Source organism: Agelaius tricolor, unplaced genomic scaffold (assembly GCF_023055355.1).
Source record: "Agelaius tricolor isolate 1412-34295 unplaced genomic scaffold, bAgeTri1.0.p SCAF_8, whole genome shotgun sequence".
In the NCBI taxonomy this organism is placed as follows: domain Eukaryota; kingdom Metazoa; phylum Chordata; class Aves; order Passeriformes; family Icteridae; genus Agelaius; species Agelaius tricolor.
In genome coordinates this window covers 23,282,538-23,297,386 of record NW_027269268.1, presented here as the reverse complement: position 1 = coordinate 23,297,386, position 14,849 = coordinate 23,282,538, and the positions used below count along the sequence as shown (strand labels likewise).

At 37.7% G+C, this 14,849-nt stretch overlaps 1 protein-coding gene across 2 annotated transcripts in view; it reads right to left on the bottom strand.

The window, feature by feature from the left end:
* The window catches only part of FNIP2 (folliculin interacting protein 2), a 50,571-nt gene that overhangs the window by 19,329 nt on the left and 16,393 nt on the right, over nt 1-14,849 (bottom strand). The window contains exons 2-8 of one of the 2 annotated variants that reach the window (XM_071431964.1): nt 8,490-8,616; nt 6,389-6,523; nt 5,216-5,316; nt 5,058-5,129; nt 4,358-4,458; nt 2,880-2,951; nt 2,141-2,270 (exon numbers count right to left, since the gene is read on the bottom strand). In XM_071431964.1, coding sequence (XP_071288065.1) covers nt 2,141-2,270; nt 2,880-2,951; nt 4,358-4,458; nt 5,058-5,129; nt 5,216-5,316; nt 6,389-6,523; nt 8,490-8,616 — 738 coding nt within the window. Of the gene's footprint in view, nt 1-2,140; nt 2,271-2,879; nt 2,952-4,054; nt 4,077-4,357; nt 4,459-5,057; nt 5,130-5,215; nt 5,317-6,388; nt 6,524-8,489; nt 8,617-14,849 lie in introns of those variants that run through there. The other variant, XM_071431965.1, reaches the window with a different exon arrangement.

Below are 14,849 nucleotides of genomic sequence, written 5' to 3'. Positions count from 1 at the left end.
TATGTATACATAAATAAGTAAAATAGTATGGAAAAATGTCTGTTGTAAGGAATTTCAACTGAATAATGGGTTTTAATCTAGTGAGAAATTATAGGAGAAAAAGGTAAAATACAAAGAAGCCATGGAGACATTCTGAGCAGCACTCATCTGGAAATAGCTTGGTTTTAGAGTTTCTTTTAAGTTAAGACTGCAATACCAGTGAATGGTAATTAAAAGTTTGAAGTCTTTTCATATCAGAAGTATCTTGAAATGGAGTCTGTAGTATTTATAGAACACTATGAAGCAATTAACAAAAGGAAAGACTCAGGGCTAAGCATTCATTCTTAGTCCATTCTAAAAATACTTAGTTTACAGTTTAATTGGTTTGACAAAGTTAAATATACAAAAAATTCTCATCACAGAAATATGAGTCCATGAACACAGGACAAAACAGACAATTAAACCCCAGCAAAAAAACAGCTTGTGGGAAAACAGAGTTCAAGACAAAAACATAACCTCATCTGAACTTCAGGAACTTGCATACAGAGACAGAAATTCCCAAGGAAGTCGGGAAAGGATGGTCAGTCAGCATCTAAGAAACATCACAAGCTTTTGTACTGCTTCCCAGGAACAGAAATTGGGGAATTTAGGTCTGAGAGAGAAGCCTTTTCAACAAAACTGCTAATCTAGCTTGCTTGCCAATTGACTATGTGGAGTTCCAACTAGACATCTCAATTTCTTTGAGCTATTGGCCTAAAACATCAGTCACAGAGACTGTAGAATCTTGGCTGTAACAACCTGGGGTGCAAACTCTGTGGCACTGAAATATTCAACCAGAAGCCTACTGTTTCTCTAGCAAGTAACCAGAAAACAAGTATCTGAAGAGGCCTTTTGGCTTAGAAAGAATCCCAGTTCAAGAATAATTCTAGACAGTAAAAATAATGATGTGCTGTTTCCAGTATCTTTCCCCAGCACAGGTTCTCCAGTGGGGAAAAAAACCAACAACCCTGCTCCAGACAGCAAATAAGCAGCCCAAAAAGGCCTTCCTCTAGACAATTTGTAACTTTCAGAACATTTTGCACAAATTTATATTTGTGAAAATTTGGCTGCTTCTTAAACTGGGCTGAAATGATCTTATTTACCCTAGATGTTTTAACCTTTTTTACATGGGCTGCTCTCAGCCTTTTTTCTTTAGGAAAAAGTACTTCAGTTTACTTAAAGCAACCAGTTTATTCTCAACTGCAAGTGTGATTTAGACAGCACAACTGCTACTTTAATACCATGGCACAATTCTTCATCTTAAAAATTATTCACTAAGAATATCTAGAAAAAATGCTGCAAGTGTTGATTTACACTAGGGAAAGCTTTGCAAATGAGGTTTAATTTTTATTTTTTACTGACTACATATTTTAACTGGCAGCTTTTATGCTTCTCTTAACTGACAAGGGAGAGAGGCCAAACAGCATGAATTTCTTGTAGGTCTCCACTAATTCCATTCTGTCTCTGGGTACAGGTGGATGAGTACAGAGAGAGGATAATCAAGAACCATTTGCTATTTTGCAAATGACAAGAGAAGAATTTGCTTATTAGCTATGAAAAGTCTGCTGCATTCCATGCTTTGTTATGCCACTGAGCTACAAAAGCTAATAAAATTCCAAAACAGAAGCCAAGCTTTTTGATCACAGCTTTTCTTTTCTTCCTGTTTTGGCAGAAGTCACATCAGGAACATCCTGTACCAGCTAAGAGAGTCGTCATGGGCTATTACTCCAAAATTTCACTAACTGCTCACTGGTCAGACTTGATCACAGCATAAAGTCATTATGGCAGCAGTGCTGTTACAGTCCTTTTCATCTCAAGAGGATGCTCTGCTCCTTCAGAAACAATTTAATTTATTTTTCAGAATATGGTTTCATACACAGCCTATACATTCACACCATATTAATATACAGCCTATGTATTCAATAAAAAGAATTATATTCCAAATTGGGCTTTGAAGTTCATGTTCAGCCAAAATTTCACCTTTTTTTATATTGGCAATCTTATGTAACACGCACAGAAGATAGACTGAGTCGAGAGCATTTAATAACAGGGTTAGTGCTTTTAAAGAAAGGAGGCTTAAGCTCTCAAAAACTTGTTGTAAGAAGAAAGGGGCTACACTCACCATCTTGGAATAATTCCATTCTCTAAACTGGTTGTCTGACTTCGGAGCCAGCGACGTTGATAGCTGCTCGAAGATGATGATGAAGAGCTTGGAGATGGAAAAGGAGTAACCAGAAGACTGCTCAGAGATGCTATGAAGAAAGCAAGAAACCCCACATACAATGAATCACAAAGAATGCTGGTTAAATACTTTTCTTCATACTCTAACAATAATTTCTCACAAATATTGCTCTTGCTTTCTGGTCTTTTTCACACAACTCACTTGCAACAGGAGAGACTATTATTTAAAATAAATCTTGCTGCTTGAGGACATTAATTAGTTATAAAGTAGGAGATCATCCCTACTTAAACATACTAAAATGTATCTTATTCTCATTAAAAGTGCTCTCTCCCACGAGTTGTTGCACTCCCATTACAATAGACAGCATGACTTCTTGTCTTCATTTTCCTATTCAGTGTAAAAAGCCATTTCTCTTTATTTGCTCTAGTAAAGGCTCCAACCAGTTCTTCCTCCAAATTATAAACTGGTTAAGAGCCCAGAACATGGTGGCTGTAAACAAAGAATATAATTGCAAATATTTTTGCATAAAGGCTTGGGGCAAATGCAGAAGGCAAACCACCTAGCAGATAAAAACAATTATGGATTTACAGGTCATGAGGTGTCTATATTTCAGGTAAATCACTGCAGCCAGGAATTGTAACAATTACAAAAGCAGGCAAACAAGATAGACAGCAGATACCTGACCGAGCAATGCCGCTGTCTCTGTCCTCATTTTGTCCTCTGCTAGGCATATCAACAGGTGTGCTGTGTGCTAAAACAAACAGAGCAGATCAATAGAAAATATTACATAATTCATCATACTATCTGTCAGCATTTTAAAAAAATGTTTAAGTTTAAAGGTCATACACCAAAAAAATTACATCCTGTACTGTTGCTCAAAATCAGTATGGTGTGAAGAGAGGTGGCAGCAAACAGTAGCCTGTGCTGAGTATCATGTTACCACAGGAAGGTTATTTGCCCAAATGTAAAAACATCTCTAAGGAGCTTAAGAATATGAATACAGTCTGCATTATCAGAAATCAGATATACTTTGAAAGTGAGGGCTGGTGGTATCCACATCACTCTTGATAAACTGAGTATGCAAGATTGCCCTTTGACACAGGTTAAGATCAGAATGAAATAGTCTAGCACAAGGTCCATTAAAAGCTTCTGTTTCACTTGCTGAGCTGAGATTTACTGTCCACAAAGCCTCACCATAAGAAATACTCAGTCTATGTCAGATTACATCAAAGTGTTAGTAGTGCAGAGTAACTCAAATTGTAGAGCATGCAAGATTTGCAATGGCTGTGAAGAAACTGCATTGGTATTTCAGTTCACATTTTTGCAATTAACAGAAGTAATTAGGCCTGAGGTCTACCCACCTGCATGGATCATCATTCTGCCTGTAAAAAGAGACTTTATGCAGCCTAAAGTTTTGAGAATTAAAGAAATTAATATTGCTTAAGGAAAAAAACCTTTAAAGCCTCCCAGATTTAGCTCAAAAATTTTGAATGTCTGCCACCAAATTAAAAAGTAGCAAGAGATCAGAGAAGAAAAAGCTGTACACTAGCAAGACACCTGCATGTTAGCAAGAAACCAGCACCAAGCCAGGAAACATAAGTTCTCTAAGAAACATAAGGGCTAATTCATCTTTAAAAGACTGCATAAAATATCTTTAAAACAAAACACAGTAATTTAGCTTAGCTATCTTTTCAGAACACATATTTTTTAAGTATATACCGGATACACCTGTTGTCACTATTTCAGCCCTCTGTTTCTAGAGACTAATTATGCATGTCCCGCAAAGATTCAGAAGGAGCTGGATTTGTGTGTGCATATGGATGGGTCACACTGTGGCTGGCATTCCACACAAACCTGCAAAGAAAGAAGCACTGCGGATGAGCCGGAGGGGACCTCCTTCAGACACACCCTGCAGCAGTTTGCTGCTACACAGCTGTAACACACCTAGGAAACAAAAGCAACGTAGAGAAAATGGAAAAAAAATGGGGAAAAAAAAGCCAAAAACAAAACAAAACAAAAACAAACAAAAAAAAACCAACCAAGCCAAATAAAAGGTAAAAAACCCAAGGAGGTGATGTACTGGGAAAAAAAAAGCCAAAACTGAATGAACAGATGGCCTCGTGTTGTCAGAAAGACACAGAACCTGGAAATATTTACCTAGATTACTTCCACTGCGACAGGTTCCCAAACCATTCTGATTGGAGCTCAGCTTTCCCAGACTGGGATCCTGGTTGATGCATTCAAAGCTATCTTGCAAGCTAAAATAGGGGGAGAAGCCAGTATTCCTTCAGAATATGATCAATAGGCATTAATATTAGCTTAAGAATTAGGTTCATTTTATAAAAAAAGAAGGCTGAATATTAACTTTAAAACCAAACCGAAGGACAAGTTGGTTTCTGAAACTGGAAGGAAGCAGGCATCTATTTTTTATATTTAAATTATTGGAAGCTTCTTTCTAGGACACTTGGGATTCAATTTATTCATATTTGTCTGTTTTGGGGAGGAGGTACAACAGAACAGCGTATTTGTTGAAGGAAACAGAAGTGGGATACGGGGTCAAAACATTCTCAGCCTATCCCTGCCTCACCCTTCTGACAGCAGTAAGAGATGGATATTTTGATTGTCCAAAGCACCCAACCTCTGAACTTTATTGCATGACCCGAACAAATTAGGAAGCAGAAACTTGGAGATTTTCTTTTTTAATTAAAAACTTGGCTGGCCTAGGATCTATTAAGAGAATTCTTCTCCACAGCTGCCTTCTCGATTTTCTACCAGAACTACAAAAGGAGAAAGAAAGACAGACAACTGCACTGGCTGGGAAAGGAAAGAAATTATATATAAAAAAAGATGTTCTTACTTATTGTTGCTTCCACTGAAGCTTCCTACCCTGGCTGAGAAGACTTTACTTATCATCAGCTGTGGGGGAGAGCTGAAAGGATAAACAGTCATTTATTTCACTGAGTCATCAATTCCCAGTGCCTGAAAAGACAGTGCATCACAGAAAAGGACACTCACCGTATGTAGTGAATTTTCAAGGTGGAGCCTTTGTAACTCATTGCCACTGAGCCAAACATCATTTCTCCCAGCATATTGACATCGGAGGCTGGTCTGGTGTACTACACAGACAAGAAGACAGGAACAGCAAAGTCAAAAATAACTTGGCATACTATTTCAACTTACCATAGTGCCACAGCAACACATGGGGAATGGAGAACAAAGAAGTTCATCTTTTTCATGCAAAGCAAGATCAGTGTGCACTCAGTGTGGGTTGAACACTGTGGATTTAGCAAGTTCAGCAGGAAGAAAACCTGCATTTTGCTCACTAGATGAGCAGTGCTATCCTTGTTCTGGGCAGACCCCCAAAGGCAAGAGAGAAAAAAAGATCTTCTGCATTTCTAAAGAAATAATTGCATCCAGCAACATTCCCATATAACAGAATGTTTGATAAAAGCTGTAAATGTTCACAGGACTTGGATTCTGTGGTCTGGATCCCCAAAAAATAAACTGCCTTCCTTATCCAAATGAGTAAATTCACCTTCCCTGTCTTTGTAGAAAACTTCTTGGAAACGTTTTTTATTGGAAAATTATTTGTGATTATACTTAGAAATGCAGTCTTCAGATCAGTTGCTTATTTTGTTTCAAAGACTGATCATCAATAGCAAATACAAAGAGAAGTTTGTTAATGCTGAAGAAAATAACCTTTCAGTTAAATATCATCATTTTCTTTTCCCACCTTAACCTATACATCCTTCAAACTTCATTTTTCTAGGTGAAATGCTAATGCTTTTACTAAGTGACAAAGTACTTAAAATTTAATGTTATAGTAAGACAGACTAAAGGGATTCTTAATAAACTATGTTCAACAGCCTCTTCAGAACTGACCTGAACCACAAGCACACATGAACAGAGAACAGTATAGTGCTTCTTACAACCTTCTTATGACAAAATGCTATTAGATATATTTCACAACTCCTTGAAAGGTATGACCAAGATAGACTAAAAGGTTAAGATGCACCCAACACATATTTTTATTCTACAACACTTTGAGGATAGAGTAGACCTCAAGGTTCAGATTAAGCTGCAATGTAATAGAAGCCAAAGTCATTCAAGGCATCTAAGCACAGGCTTTAATAAACTAACTCCTTCAGTAAAATGGAAAAACAAAAGTAACAAAGTAACAAATATTACCTGATACTTCGGTATCTGTTCTTTGATATTTTGCATACAGCTTACAGAGGGACCATGGGAAGAAACACTGTTGTTCCCATTGCTTGCTTGGCAGCTCTTGGCAGAAGTCTTTACAGAAGCCTCATCTGCCATTTTCTATGTTAAAACAGAACAATGTGATAAAAAGTAAATCTGAGAACTCCCATTCTAAACATATCATGGCAAGAATCTCCTTAAAACTACAGGAAAGCAACAGATAAAGAATACTCTTATTTGGTTCAAAAAAATGTATCGGTTTTAAAATATTTTTTCAAATGCCAGCATCAGAGCAAGTGGAGAACTGCTCTCACATTCACACTGTCAGATAGGTTTTCATAGTATCACATATAATCAGAGTAATCAGTTTCACAGGAAGATCATTCCCAATTGTTATGAATTACTCTTTGCAATCTTTGCCAAAATTTATGTAAACAAAATCTCAGTTTATATGGGTTTCTTACAAACCAATTCCTGTGATCATTTGCACAATTAATCACTCAAATTGCATATAACTTTTGCTCCCCAAATGATTAACACATTTCTAAAACAGAAGAACAGCCAGCAAAAACAAGGGATAGATAATCCATTATTTGGTAGAATTAGCAGGTTAAAGACAAACAATGTATTTGAATACTCAATGTGAATAGGCTTTAGTGTATTTCAGAAAAACACACAGTAAACACACATACACTCCTTTGACTTCAATTTAAACAGGACTGAATTTGAAAGTAGTTCTGTCTTAATTTTAAATGAATCAAGTTTTAGTTTTGGTATTTGACAACAACGAAATACTCAAAATTATTTTTAACATCCATGTGTTTGCATGGCATTCAAAGTACTATGGCTGTTTTAAAAGGGTACTTAGATTAGTGCGTGTCTGGATAGAAAAGAGATTATAGCATGTATCATGTGTTATGAGGGAGGCTATAATCTGTTTTATGTCAGTGTTGCATAGAGTGTTTCTGGTAGGACATTTTGTAGTTAACTTTTAGCTAAGGTATTCAAGCAAGTGGAATAATTTGAGTATTTAAATGAAGCCAGAAATGCATTTTTTGCTAAGATGCTATTGGTTTTAAAACAACTTTAAGATACTTAGTAATGACCTTGATTTTGGGCAGGGGGTGGGGGAAGAGGGGATGCAAGATTAACAAGCAGTCTGACCCATTTACGCTCTTAAGTAGATGATCAGACATCAGCTGATGATGCTCATCAGTCTTACTGATTCAGCACAATGGCATATTTACAGTGTGACCGAAATACAGACTGGTGCTTTTAAAGCATTTTCATAACTAAATCCTACAAGTTGTGACTGTTCTTCTATGGCTTATACAGGTGTATATATATAGCTCTGCAACAAACCATGTTAGTCTAACAAGCTGAAGGTGTTGGTTCTAAAAAACAACTTCAAACCAAACAAAAATTAGAAATAATTTAATGTAGAAGAGAAACGGAGGCAGTGGGAAAAAAACAAGCAAAACCACCACAAAACAGAAAACACTGTTGGCTTCCTGATCGTAAAATGACCTAAGTTTGCTGAAAGCTTTACTCCACAATTAGTGTGCTTGGAGAGAAAAAAAAGAACTTGCACCTTGACAGCATCTGCACTTGCTTCTATGTGTCACCAAAACTTACATGGCCATATAAACCACCATGTGTCATGCTTACGTGGTTAGCCACTGAAGTTGTTTTAATTCACGTAAAGACAACAGCTTTACTACTCCAAACACCAAAGGAAAAAAGCACCTTTAGACACATGGTGTACATCACTGAAACAGATTGCACAGCCAGGGAAAGCAACAAAAAGCAAACAGTCAACATTAGAAAGGCTGAAGCAATCTCAATTTAAGGGTAAATAGATTTCTCTGCCTGAAAGCAAATCTGTATTGTTACATTTGAATACCATATTTATATTATAAATACTAAATACCAGACATGATCATAGGCTTGTTGGAATGATGCTTGCTGCAGCTATCACACTGAAAGACCACCAGATTAAGAAGTTAATACTGTCCTATTAAAAGAACTACTTTTGGAAAGGAAAACAAAAGAGCAGTAAGACAACAGCAAAATGAAAATTTCATACCTGAACCACAGCTTCATCAATTTTGCGGACTGCTTTGGAATCAAACAAGACCTGTCTGCCTCTCCTCTCACAGTCTTGGTAAACTATCAGGCGAATTTCATTCAAGTCCAGCTCCGACGAGGACCAGCTACGGATTAGAAACACGAGATATTAAAATAGTGTGTTTACTCTGCAGGTTCATTTAAGTGAAGAAACGGGTATTAGGCAAATATCTGCTTTACTCAACATTTACAGAATCCAGGTTGCGAATCACATAGCTCCAAGAAAAAAGGAACTCCAAAGGAGTGTCTAAGCTCAGTGTCACTGACAGAGGCAGGCACAGCCAGACCAATTTTCATCCAATCTTGTTCCAAAATTTTCCAGAAAGAGAACACAAAACTTAGTCTCAGCAATCTGCTCCAGGCTTAACTATTATTATTCTCTTCTCTGTACACAGCCTGGATCATCCTTATTATAAGGTAAGCATACTATTTTATGCAATACTCCCAGTGGCAATAAAACACAGGATTACTATCCTCTCTACTGCAGTCTTTCAAAAGCACAAGGCTTACATCCTCTCTCTTCCTTCTCTAAACAACACAAACCTAATAATTCCTTTTGATGTATTCCTGACAATGCAAGTTAAGATTTTCCCAAAGTTTAAACCTTGCAATGGATAGACAAGGTTTATGTTGTTCCATTTTTCTTCTCCCTTTTCGGAGACATTTCAGGGGTTACAGAGCAGCCATTGAGTACTGAGACGATGTCCAGCTACAATGAAAATAATTTAGTACATGAAACCAAGATACTTGAACTTCAATCTGAAGCCAAACAATTCTCTCAAGCCAGAATCTGTCCATTCTGCAAAGATGCAACATGGCACACGACCTGCCTCACTGCACTACCACAGAGGCTGAGAAGCCAAAGAGATTATTGTGGCAATGACAAGAAACCTCATTTTCTAATTCCAAAAGGAGTCAGTCTACACATCAGAGCATGGAGATTTGCTTGGCCTCAGCTTTAGCTACAGAAAACACTTCCAGGTTATGTAGCTGACAAGCTGAAATCAATGGAAAAAACCTACTACTGCATGAAGCAGTGCCACAGAGGACTGATGCTCAGTCACACTGCCCCAGCCCTGACCTGGATGGACTGCACCTGGGGGGTGAGAGTACAACTGTTATTAATAGTTGTTGGTTTAACAAACTGCACAACAGACTTCAGTCAAGGCCACACTGATCTTCCACCCAAAAGGGGGTTTACATTTTGGAATTTCCCCAAACTGTGCTTTACAGAAACAGAAGGTGGATAATTGAAAGAAGAGCATAAAACCCCTATACAGATGAAAGACTAGAATTTATGAAGCTATTTCTTTTATTCCATGCTCTGTCAACATCCATAAATCAACAGTGAGGTAAACACTATCAAATCCTGCTAGAGTCAGAACAACTGCTTTAGAAGTACACTTGCAGACTTGTGATTTTAAAATAATTTTAAGTAAAGCCAGCTTAATTTCTTCTTTGTGCTATTTCTATGTAACTAACTAAGAAAAAAAAAGCCTAAATAGACATCTTTTTCAAACCTGAAAGAACTCTATCTAGAGGTCTATTTTTAAACACCTTGAGGCAGAATAAGCCAGATACCTATCTCCGCTGTAAGTTACTCTAATACAAGTATGCTCTATGTACATAACATACAAGGTTTCTCATCATGGAATGATGCTAAAGGCTGTTTTGCCATCCACAGTGAGGAAACTTCTTGACCTGTATGTAACATGTTCCCTCCAGAACTGCTGAGAGTGTCAGGCAGATCTCTTTTCAAGCCTTCCCTTACATAGACAGTCAGAGCATCATGCTAACCTACATGAGACCAGACCTGATACCATTGTTGATAGTTGCCCAACAAATTTCCTACACACCTTGCTTACACAGAGAGCTGCAACTACACCATCTGTGTAAGAAGTCTGTTACTAGTTTCTCAGCCCACTGCCTATGCAATGGTATTACAAAATCCAGTTATACTGAATGCAAGAGAAGTCAGAGCCATCAATACACTTCATCCTAGTCTGCCACATGAATCTGATACTCTTCAGTACCAGATACCCCAATATCTCTTCAGTTACACAGCTATCTATTTACTTACTTGCTGCAACAGACAACCTGAAGTAATTATGCTGTTTTCTTAAAAAGTCTGCAGGTCATTCCTTTCTTTAACAACAAAGAAAAGTTACATATCTATGGCTTTAGCTTAAATTCTGTGCAAGAGTAAAGCCTTATTTATCTCCATGACTGGCACAGCAGCATCCATACTTCAGACAACAGACTTACAAGTCTAAACTGAGAAAGATTCATTTCAGACACAGATTGAACCAATTTGGACCTGCATCTGCCCACTGATGCAGGGTTGCATGCAGGCTGGGTTGCATGAATTCAGGTTTCCTTATGAACAAATAAACTCTCCCTCATTACACACTAAAGCAAACCTCATGTTGTTCATGCAGTGCTGACTTCTGTATAAGACATGAACTGGATTTTATGTTCAAGTAGAAGCCAACTTAAGTCTTTTCCACACAACATGCTAGAACTAAAGATTGCTGCAATCTGCCAAAACTACAAACAGATTCTTTAATGCCAGACAGCAACAAGCTAAGAAATTAAACAAAATCTATCATACAGAGCTTTATGTGACCAGCAAACCAAATCTAAGGAAGTAATGTCAGATAATGCTTCTTATAGTTCTAACCAAATATCAAACTTATGTTTTAATGATGCCATTGCTTACAGATGCATTTCCTGCAGCAAACCTACCCATTACAGAAGAGATCCTCATTTGACAACATCAAGCACATCTATAGGCAACTTATACAGGCATACTAGTCCATGTAGCCTCATTACTTCCACATGGAATCCAGCAGCAGGCCCAAGACCAGTCAGATGACCGGGATGTTTATGCCCATCACAAAAGCTGATGAGCACTGCTTACAGTACTTCCACCCTTTATTGTTTAAGCGAGGTTATGTAACAGTTCCCCCAAAACAGGGACAGGAGTATTCAGTCATCTCCTAAAAGCAAAGTGTTGAAGAATACAGACAGGATGACTTATTGGTCAGCTCTGTTTTCACACACATAAAAACCAAAACCCCAAAATGTTACTTCCTTACCTCTGTATCAGCTTATTCCTTATTTAGCAATGCCAAGTCCTGCATATTCTTAAAAATCAGCTGAATTAACATGATCTTGTGTACATGTTCACATTTCAGGTTAAATGTGGCTGTTCTGACTAAACATGATTTCTAATTTAACCACAGAAGTAAGAGCCCCACATGTCTTTTCACCCCTTTTCATAACTATGCGACCCTTTCTGTTACTTATGTCTGTGCTGGTAATTGTTGGACCCTCTCATAAACGGAATTCTCTGCAGCAACAGAAGCCTGTCCAAGCACATGAAAGTGGACCAGAAACATGGGTGGAGAAAGGAAGAAGTAGAAGGCAGGCACCTGAAAGAAGGAAAGTAGAAAGGAAGAAGAACCTGCACCTCTTGGTGGCAGCATGACTTAGAATAACTCACTTTGTCCATGGAAGTGAGTTAGTTCCTATATACCTTTAGGAAAGGGCACACAGAAAATGCTCCCAATCCATTCCAAGTAAGTATTGAGGCTAGTTGGGATTTTAATTGAGTTTTCTTGTTCCCAAGTCAGTTCCCTGTCTGCTTAGTGAGCTGACTCCCTAAGGGGAGCCAGTTCCAAAAGGACTTAAAAGGCCAAGGCCAGAACAAGGGGAAAAAGGACAAGAGCATGATGCCAAAAATCAAAGGAAGAAGTGGCTCCTTCAACACCATCAGTCTGTTTGAGCAGCACAGATTACCCAGCCTCACCTTCAGATTGTACCCTTACTGTAGGTGGAAGACACTAGAACTAAAAACACTATCTTCAAGTCAAAATAAATAAACCAAATCAAGCTGTGCTCATATGACAGTAGAACCAGGTCTAGCACAGATACTAAAATGCTACTGATTTTTTTTAATTTTTGAAAGGAAGCCACAAGTTTGGAACAGCTTATTGATATCCTAAAAAGTTTTGTCCCTCCCCAGAGAAGCTTAAGCTTGCTTTATTTTCTCCTACACATGCTACTTTCCCTTGTTCTTTTCAACATTTCTTCAATTACAGTTATGAAACATGAAGGTAAGATCTCTATTACTTAGGGGAGAGCAAACTTGTTTGTTCTGGGGGAAAAAAAAAAACAAAACCAAAATTTGCCACATTCTGCCCTGAATAAATACTTTCAGTTAATATAGATCTCCAAACTCTAATGTTTACAAAGAAAGCTTTTGCTTCACCTTTATAATTATCAGCATGCATGCAATAACTGAAGAGTGACCTATTCATTTATATTCAAAAACTACTTCAGCTGACCTTAAACTGTTTTTGAAAGTGACTAACTCCTCACTCCTCCAGTGCAACATCTACAGGCTAGAGAACCACACAGACTGAAACATCTATGTATATTTATCTACATTTTTCTGGTTCTTAGGCCAGCAATCCTGAATGTAGAATACTAATTCTAAGACCCTTGGGTGCTAGAATTTGGAAAAAGCCACCCTGAACCATATTTTTACACAGCTACATAGCTCTAAAGAGTCAGACACTGGAGACATGCTGGCACATGTCTGAAAAGGACAACACAAAAGTTAAATAAATACTATTCCCCCTTCATATTACTCTGATATAATGCTTGAATTAGAGGTAATTTACAAGTAAAGCAGAGGGTTCCCCTCTCTGTTCTTCCCTCACATCACAGCATTCTCTCCTGTCAGCTCCACACAGTTAGTACTTGACCCACTAACACAGGAGGTGGCAAAAAAAAGTAAAAGAGGGGAAACTAATTAGGAAACTAGAAAGAGAAGGTAAGATTATTTAACCTTAATTGAAAAGAAAGGCCATTACCCTTTATGCCTCAGTTTGCATATACATAAATCTTACACATCAGAGTCAAGCATGTCAGTCAAGTATGTCGGTTCAGTTTCAAAAAGGAAAGACTTTCTGGAGTTTCAGTCATCATCATCATCAAGAATAAGTTTCTAACAGAACTTTTTCAATTATTTACAAAAGAGCCTTTCAGCACATGATTATAAATCTAGTGTTACATAAAAATGTCCTTTCTTCATCAAAAATCATATGTCAAAAAAGTTACATGCATACCTGTTTTGCAGCAGTCTAGTCACTTTGTTGGCACAGCTGACACTTTCGTCTCTCAAAGACTTTCTAATTCTTTCATCCAATTTGGTACAAGAGAGATTATTTCCAAGTGGTACATCACTGTTGTTTCTTGTTCTTTCTATTCGTCCCCCAGTGCCATTTGCAGTTTTTGGTGTACCTCCACACATTTTCTAAGCTACAAATCCTCTTGTAAAGCTCCCTCAAAGAAACTAAATACCTGCTGAAGAGAAACAGCCTCAAGCAAGTTTCTTCACTATCGATCAACCATTAACAATGGTAATTTACCATCAGCTTTCTTCCCTATAAAGGAACACAGTCTGCCGAATTTCCAGCTGGGGGAAAAAAAGGCAAAGCGATCTTCATATATTCTATAAGCCATTAATACAAAAGGACAGCTGTTGCTAATGTACTTCTGCAGTTATTCCAGACAGAACAGACATGACTTTCAGGTTTCAGAAGCCATCGCGGACTTGCTCTTGCTGCTGTCAGAGGTTTTCCTACTAAGCCTGGTGCAAAGCTGTAGCAGATACAACAGCTAATATTGACTTTAGCTATGTTTGTTTCCTGGTATGTGATTTAGGTAGCTGGCAATTATGTAGTCACAAGACTGAACCATATGGCCTCTTTAAAAAAAAAAAAAAAAAGCATAGTTGCTTCTGCAGTGACTCGCCCTTAGTTGCAAGGTTGTTCTAACACTGGCTACAACACCCTGTTAATGGCTCTCATGTGAGCAAGTGTCATCTGACAACCCCTAGCAACCTCGTATAGCTTAGGAGCAAGTAAGAATCTGTCATCATTGCCATATGGTTATCAGTTTAAAAAACCCAACTACCAACACCAAGAAACATGCTAGATATTCTGCACTGTAATGCTTTTACTTCTAAGGACAAGAACTACTTATACTTGGACAAGAACTTGGCACTACTACTTTGAAAAGTTTTTTTGAAAAAGTATGAAAGAAAACAATGAGAAAAGGTTGTGGACTTCAAGATGCTTGATGAGAATTTATAGTCATGTGCCTCTTAAAATAATTCAATAAAGTACCTGATGACAAAAATATCTAATAAAATACTCCTGACCAAGTAAATTTAAGTTTTTGAACAGAACAAAGGAATCAGACCACAGAAGACAGAATATCATAGAGTCCAACTCTTGGGTCCACACAG